An 8977-nucleotide genomic window follows, 5' to 3' on the forward strand; every position below is an offset into this window, starting at 1 on the left:
GGTGGGATGCGTATTCGAACCCGCGACCCTCAGATTGTGAGTCGAGCGCCTTATCCACCTGGCCATGCCGGGCACAAAAGAATAGTAATTCTTGTTTTTTTTTTACTCGTAAGTTTTTAAAGTTCAATTGAAAGCAATGCGTAATTTGTTTTTGAAAACTGTCCGTTTTTCTCACATTTCGTTTAACCCACAAGATGTTAGAATAAGAAGATCAGTTATTCAACGCAGTCTAATAAACCACAGTTTTCTAGCACAGTATTAGTTTATTTTATACTAATTGTATTTAAACTATTATATTTAAAGCAGATAACTTTATTATTATTATTTACCCATTACAGATCAAAGGCAGTGTTTTTTTTATTTTTTAGAAAAAAAAAAGATGCTAAGATTTTTTGGTGTTACTATTTGTTTATAACTAGCTATGCGGTAATTATTGTGTATAAAGATAAAAACATAAATGATATGCAACGTCGAAACATGTAGAGTCGTCAAATTTTTGAAGGACATAGATAGGCCTAACTAAGCCCCCCCAGTGGCACAGCGGTATGTCTGCGGACTTACAACGCTAGAAACCGGGTTTTGATACCCGTGGTGGACAGAGCACATTGTGTAGCTTTGTGCTTAATTCCAAACAAAGGGCTGAATAAAATGTTTTTAATTGTGTACCAATTTTAACGTTGAATATTATTTATGATTTTAGCTATGCGGTTTTCTTTTTTCTCAACTTTGCCCAAATTGTAATTTCAAGAAACGTTGTTACAATTTTTGGACATAGCTAACTAAGACTTCACGATTTACCTTAGTGGTACTTTACAAAAATGTCATTACAAGAATAATTATATACGATTTACCTTAGTGGTACTTTACATAAATGTCATCACAAGAATAATTATATACGATTTAGCTTAGTGGTACTTTACATAAATGTCATTACAAGAATAATTATATGCAATTTACCTTAGTGGTACTTTACATAAATGTCATTACAAGAATAATTATATGTGATCTACCTTAGTGGTACTTTACATAAATGTCATAACAAGACTAATTATATGCGCCTATAATAAAACTGCATCCTTGATGTTTGCTGCTGAAGAACCTTGTCAAACTGACAAATTCGTTTAGTAAAAAAAAGAAAAAACAAGATCTGTGTACCCTTCAGCGGTAAAAGTTTAGTATTTAATCTATATTGCATTTTAAAAATGGGAGTTATTGTACTAATATTTACTGTTACTTTTTCTATATTTAAGATTTAGATTGTCCCGTGATGAAATAGTCAACGGCCTGCCTTTGATTGACACCTCACGTACTAATATATGGGACATTTGCCCCGCCCATGTGAAACCTGTCCCCTGCACTATTGAACGATTCAGATCATTCTCAGAAATCTGTAACAATGTTCTACATTCCACCTGGGGTATGACTAATACACCTTTCACTCGCTTCTTACCCCCTGCTTATCCTGATGGTAAGTAAAACTGCAAGGTGGGGTGGGGGTGATAACTAAGATTCCATCAATAATATGATTTATACATCAGTCACCAATAATTAGGACTCTATCATCCACTGTAATACCGGTCAGATAAGTACAACACGATTTAGTAGTAACACCAGTTACATTTACGTCATCAGTAATCATATTACTTAACATTACCGTATTAGACGCCTTAGCTAGCGATTATATAGACCTAAACATGTAATGAATCATCCTTTTAGATACTGCATCTGCTATTATCTCATGATTCAAATGGCTGCTGTAGAGTTAGTCTAATTGGATAATTCTGCCATTGAAAATCTACTTGAACAATGACTCGTAGCAGACAAAAAATAGATCTGGAATTGCAAGTACCATTTTACACGATTCTGGCTTGTTTGTAGTCTAAAATATTGCTCCAAACTCGTTGTAACTTTAACAATAAAATAGTCTGTTTTCATTGACACTGTCAGTATTCTAATGATTAAATTAGAACAACATTGTTTTCATAATAACACCAGGTGTATTATGTCCTCCTGTCATACATTTTCGTTTACTTTATAATAAGAAACAATGTTTTCATAAAGATATAATGTTTGGACAATTTATATGTTTTATAGGGTGAGAAGTAGTCTTAAGAATGTATTTAACTTGTGTTTGCGCAAGTTTTCTTTTCCACCTAATGGTATTGAAATGGCTCTGAAGACTTTATTGGCGGGTGCTTACAAAGAGAAGGGAAAAGGGAATGTATTTTTTATGTGTATTATTCTATGTTTAATTTTTAAATTTTAAATAATACTCTCTCTTACTGTTTGGTAATTCCATTGAATTTATATTGCTCATTAACGAGAGTTATGGGACATTTAAATCAACCAATGATAGTCATTGTAAAACCATGTGTGGTTCCATCATGCGTATTCTGTGCTCAAGACCAGAAGAGACACGCGTTTGAGCGTCACATACTTTGGTGAATGAAGATTCAGCAATGAGATATAATACTAATAATCCAGAAACCATTATAACATTTATATCTATATATAGGTATCTCTGCTATTCGAGCTTCGATCACTGGAGGGCCGCTACCCCCAGTTCGTATCATCAGCTCGTTCGTTCATACTGATACGAATATCCCAAGTAATGAATTATCCATTCTCATCATGTCCTGGGGTCAGTTTATTGACCACGACTTGACTCTAGGGGCGTTACCTAGAGGTAAGTGTGATACGTTTTACTATACCGACCAATCTTGTATTTAAGTTTTTAACTGATCAGTCGATTTTATGAAAGTACTTTCGCATGAAATTTTCTAGGAACCTTATTCAACAATATTTTCATCTGACCTTTAGGTTTAGGTAATAGTTCTCCAGGAGTCTGAAAATATTCGAATCTATTTATAGATATTGGTTTATTTTGGTTTGAATTTCGCGCAAAGCTACACGACGGATATCTGTGCTAACCATCCCTAATTTAGCAGTGGAAGACTAGAGGGAAAGCAGCTAGTCATCACCACCCACCGCCAACTCTTGGGCTATTCTTTAACCAACAAAAAGTGGGATTGACTGTCACATTATAACGCTCCCACGGCTGAAAGGGCGATGATGTTTGGCGAGACGAGGATTCGAACCTGCGACCCGCAGACTAAGAGTCGAGCGTCCTAACCATCTGGACATGCCAGGCCTAATAGTAGTCATTACAGTCTTCAATCATAATGTAATATATAACTGTTGCGAACATCAAAATTTTTTATTTCACACCTTCTACAGAGGATTGAGCACATTGTATTCAACAGTGTTACAGTCCATGTCGCTGAGCCCGATCAAGATGACCGTGAATTTTTACAATAGCCCTGCACCGTAGCTTCGATTACGAAAAAAGCCTCCGCCGTACAGGTGTCATGTCCAAAGCACACCCTTCCTCCTTGCTTGCTTTCTGTATTCCATCTAGTCTCTGTGGACTACATTTTCTAGCAACTATTCCAACAGTTCAACGGTACAGAAATCCATAAGCGCTGCATTCGGAAATTTGACTTGTATGTCTTCATATGCCATATAAGGAATACCTTTTTTATTCTACATCTGTTAGTGGTATGCACTGGATGCACAGGAAATATGACTGGAAGCCTTATCTTGGTGGACTACTCATATCCTTTTGGCCTATTTTACAGATAGGGGCTCTACTTAATTATATTGCTTGCTGTTGCCAGGAGCACGTGGACGGATTTTGTCATTGATCTTTATGTTCATAAATTCTCAACTGATAAAAAACACCACATTTTACTTGCAGGACTCTTTCTGGATGGTCCTGGCATTAGTTTTATAAAGACTAAAAGCTTAAAAGTAACATTGAAACTTTTATAGATAACTTAGGCAGAGATGAACAAAGATTAAAATAGGCACCAACTGCCTAGTTCAGAGTGGCACTTGCTTGGTTTCTGCAGGGGTTTATATGGTGTACGCGAAGATTGAAGTGAGCGTAATGTGATTGGCTGTTGGTTCTTATAACGTGGTTGGTGGAATGAGTGATGATTTGTGTATACCATTGGTATCCTAAGCTACGTTAAGAAAAGCTATTATAATCAAATCAAATAATATATTAAGTCACCTGTGAATTCTCAGTCAAGTATCTGGAAAGTGTGTCTGACCACCGGATCCTGACCTATTACTCCTGTTCAGTTTGTCATTCATTTAATAATAGTAGCTTTCCAAGGACTACATTTGTGTCGGCCCGGCAATCTGAGGGTTGCGGGTTCGAATCCCCGTCCCACCAAACATGCTCACCCTTTCAGCCGTGGGGCGTTATAATGTGACGGTCAATCCCACTATTCATTGGTAAAAGAGTGGCCCAAGAGTTGGTGGTGGGTGGTGATGACTAGCTGTCGTCCCTCTAGTCTTACACTACTAAATTAGGGACAGCTAGCGCAGATAGCCCTTGTGTAGCTTTGCGCGAAATTCAGAACAAACAAACATTTGTTATCTACGAAGATAATGCTTCCTGTCCTTAATTTTATACTGATAGAACTACACAACAACAGCACTGCCACCTATTTAGATTCTCTTTTCAAACAGTATGGTTAGACTGTCACTCTTATAACACACAAAATGTAGAGCGAACATTAACACATGCGCCACTAAATTATTTCAGAATTCATAAAATTACAAAGTTTGACTTTTATTCCAGATAAAACTATGATGGCAGTTTTTTTCCTATGGAACTAACTGCATTGCGTCATTATTTTAAATATAGGCCATGAATACTTGTAATAGTGTACTTTTTTTTTAAAAAGAGCGTTTTGTAATGCCTTAGAAATTTGCATGCTCTTTGTTATAAGTATTTTTTCTATTACATCCAAAATCCTGACAGTATGCTGTATGTTATAAGTAATTTTTCTATTACATCCAAAATCTTGACTGTATGCTGTATGTTATAAGTAATTTTTATATTACATCCAAAATCTTGACTGTATGCTGTATGTTATAAGTAATTTTTATATTACATCCAAATTCCTGACTGTATGCTGTATGTTATAAGTATTTTTCTATTTTAGATCAACATAACAGAAACTTCAATTGTTGTAATATCTCTAAAAGTAACCAACATCCTAACTGTATGACAATTGACATTCCCCCAAATGATCCCTTCTATTCTCGCTACGGCCAGACTTGTATGGAGTTCAAACGTCTGTTGGCAGGACAAAGACCCGGATGTACTCTTGGTAAGCTTAGAACGAAGACGTAAGAAATGTAATGTAATAAACTGTGGTACAGAGGTGTCGCTAGGCACTGGCACACGGAGCCCGTGCCCCGAATCCCCAGTTGGTGTCTTGAAAGGTCAGATTAGAAAACCATGATCGATGTCATACTGAAACGCCGAAAATTCTCGCGCTTATGGACCCGGGCCCCGAATCTTTTAAGTACCTAGCGCCTCCTCTGCTGTGGTATTAAATATTATTATTATTTTATGTAGAGAAATTTGTTCAAGAAAAGGAAACATGAATAATAAAATTAAATGTTATAATTTTTCGTTAAAAGTAGCTAGATTGGGGACGTTCAACTAATAATAAATAGAACAAGTAAGAGTTTTTAAATATAGAATACATGGTTCACCATAAATATGAAGAACAAAAAAATACCACGTCATCTTAATTAGGCCTATTTCAATGTTAGGTTATGCGGAACCTTTCCCAAATTTACTTGAACAGAACCATTCCAAAAAAAAGTAAGAACCTTTTCGTCTTTATGATTAGTAGCAGAGTTGAAAGGTAAGATTAAACAGAACGTTTTGTAAAGTAAGGAGAAGTAAGACAATTTTTAGCTTCGTAAGAAATATGATAGTTTCAGCGTCTACCTTCAAATGTACGGGCAGAGTAGAACTTTTCCAAGATTAGCAGAAGTAAGGCTCTTTTTCTTTTTAACGTGGATTGGGATCTTTCAAACTTTTAACAAAGTAAGAAAATGATAATATTATTTAAAGTAAACCTGTTGTAAGATTATGAAATGTAGGGTTATTGAAACATTAAATGAAGTAGACTTCTTGTAACTTAAAGGTAAACAAGTCCGTAGCCAGGTCTGGAATTTGGAAATAGGGTGTTCTTTTTGGTCCAAAGTGGAACTCGTTTCATGTATAATTTTAGTGCCCAGGGACGAAAAAAAAAATCAGATGTATGTAATGATTCCTTTATTATGACTGCTAATAAACATTTTTAGTAAATTTCCTCTGATAAGTATCAAAATGTTATTTCTGCATGTAAACACAGTACTACAAAAGCAATTACATAATGAGAGGTCATCATCAAATAAAAGAAAAAATAAATAAATTTTAATAGGCGAGTAAAACTCCGGCGGAAGGGGGTTGGTTCGTACCCCCTTAGATATGGGCTTGAGGGTAAGTAAGGCTTTTCTAATGTAGTTTAAAGTTGATCTTTCATCTTGATGTAAAGCACGACCCATTCGGTATAAAACACAGTAAATTCACTCCAATGGTTAAGCAAGGTAAAAACATTTCACTGTATTTGGGATGTTAGATAAAATACGATGTACTAAAGTTTAGAATAAACATGACTTTTCAGCTTTGAACACAGTGAGCCACTCCCAGCGAAAACCTTTTTAACCTAAAGTGGAATAGACATTGTCTAACTTTATGTGAAATAAAACCCTCCTCAATGTAAACTGTATTAGAACTTGTGAAACGTTATGTGAAATAAAACCCTCCTCAATTTAAACTGTATTAGAACTTGTGAAACGTTATGTGAAATAAAACCCTCCTCAATTTAAACTGTATTAGAACTTGTGAAACGTTATGTGAAATAAAACCCTCCTCAATTTAAACTGTATTAGAGCTTGTGCAACGTTATGTGAAGTGAAACCCTCCTCAATGTAAACTGTATTAGAACTTGTGCAACGTTATGTGAAATAAAACCCTCCTCAATTTAAACTGTATTAGACCTTGTGCAACGTTATGTGAAATAAAACCCTCCTCAATTTAAACTGTATTAGAGCTTGTGCAACATTATGTGAAGTGAAACCTTTCCGAATCTAGATTTAGACATTGTTTGATTATATGTGAGTAAAACATTTTCCAAACTAATCTGTGTTAGAACTTGCCCGACGTTATGTGAAGTGGAACTTTGCTCAATCTAGATTGTATTAGAGTGTGTTCAACATGATGTAAAATAAAACTCTTTTCAACCTAAAATTAGAGATCTCCTAACATCATGCGAAGTATAATTCTTCTCAATATAAACTGAATTAGAGCATGTCCAACATTACGTGAAGTAAAACCTTTCTTAACCTATTGTTAGTTAGTATCCTCCTACCATTACGTGAAGTAAAACCTTTCTTAACCTAATGTTAGTATCCTCCTACCATTACGTGAAGTAAAACCTTTCTTAAACTAATGTTAGTTAGTATCCTCCTACCATTACGTGAAGTAAAACCCATCTTAACCTAATGCTAGTTAGTATCCTCCTACTATTACGTGAAGTAAAACCCATCTTAACCTAATGTTAGTTAGTATCCTCCTACCATTACGTGCAGTAAAACCCATCTTAACCTAATGTTAGTTAGTATCTTATTAACATTAAGTGAAGTAAAACCCATCTTAACCTAATGTTAGTATCCTCCTACCATTACGTGAAGTAAAACCCTTCTTAACCTAATGTTAGTTAGTATCCTCCTACTATTACGTGAAGTAAAACCCATCTTAACTTAATGTTAGTTAATATCCTATTAACATTACATGAAGTAAAACCCTTCTTAACCTAAATAATATAATAATTTATCTTTTGACGATTTGTATTGCCAGGACCCAGAGTACACATTAACTTAAATTCGGGACCCATTGATGCCAGCTTTGTTTATGGGTCTACTGAAGAACATGCTCGTACACTGCGCCTGGGAAAAGGAGGTAAGCTACAACTGGTAATTATAAGTTTCGAACTACGTGCTAAGTCATGTACAATTTTTCAATTATGTATTATATAATATTTTGTATTTTCTTGCTTATTCGTCTTTATATATTACCTTACGTGTCAACTTTTGTCCTTATTTATTTGTTACCGAAGAATTTGTCTTTTCTTAACAACCAGCTTTTGTTTTTATTACTTATCAACTTTTGTTTGTCTTTTTTTTTCCTATTATTATTCGCCTTTTTTGGGATAACGTTCACTTTGTAACTATTACTTGTATATTAATCTTTTTTACAAAAAACACACATCTATGACAACAAATACAATTCTATGTACAAAAAAGTGCTTCTTTTAATATCAAGTCAAAGCTTATGTATTGTATCGTGGATCACTTTTAAGATCAAATCAAAGCTTATGTATTACATTCTGGATCAGTTTTAAGATCAAATCAAAGCTTGTGTATTGTATCGTGGATCAGTTTTAAGATCAAATCAAAGCTTATGTATTACATTCTGGATCAGTTTTAAGATCAAATCAAAGCTTGTGTATTACATCCTGGATCAGTTTTAAGATCAAATCAAAGCTTATGTATTATATCCTGGATCAGTTTTAAGATCAAATCAAAGCTTATGTATTACATTCTGGATCAGTTTTAAGATCAAATCAAAGCTTGTGTATTACATCCTGGATCAGTTTTAAGATCAAATCAAAGCTTGTGTATTACATTCTGGATCAGTTTTAAGATCAAATCAAAGCTTATGTATCACATCCTGGATCAGTTTTAAGATCAAATCAAAGCTTATGTATTACATTCTGGATCAGTTTTAAGATCAAATCAAAGCTTGTGTATTACATCCTGGATCAGTTTTAAGATCAAATCAAAGCTTATGTATTATATCCTGGATCAGTTTTCTGGATTACGATTAAAATGGTAGCCTGAACTATAATGCTTATAAACTGATATGTGACTAAGATCTGAATATATATATATATATATATATATATATATATACGTTATTTTATATATAGAAGAACAAAATATAGTTAGACGATATACGTAAACTCACCTATTTCTCGTGTACGTTATAGTTTATTATTAC

The 8977-nt window shown here is 34.3% G+C and overlaps 1 protein-coding gene across 1 annotated transcript in view; it reads left to right on the forward strand.

Annotated features, from left to right (window-relative positions):
- Window positions 1-2576: 2576 nt before the first annotated feature.
- LOC106463436 (thyroid peroxidase-like) overlaps window positions 2577-8977 on the forward strand; it is a 98709-nt gene continuing 92308 nt past the window's right edge. Inside the window, exons 1-3 of the mRNA XM_013923463.2 lie at window positions 2577-2686; window positions 5019-5186; window positions 7775-7876. Coding sequence (XP_013778917.2) covers window positions 2632-2686; window positions 5019-5186; window positions 7775-7876 — 325 coding nt within the window. The 5' untranslated portion in view covers window positions 2577-2631. The remainder of the gene's footprint in view (window positions 2687-5018; window positions 5187-7774; window positions 7877-8977) is intronic.

The sequence above is a fragment of the Limulus polyphemus genome, unplaced genomic scaffold (assembly GCF_000517525.1).
Source record: "Limulus polyphemus unplaced genomic scaffold, Limulus_polyphemus-2.1.2 Scaffold1408, whole genome shotgun sequence".
In the NCBI taxonomy this organism is placed as follows: Eukaryota; Metazoa; Arthropoda; class Merostomata; order Xiphosura; family Limulidae; genus Limulus; species Limulus polyphemus.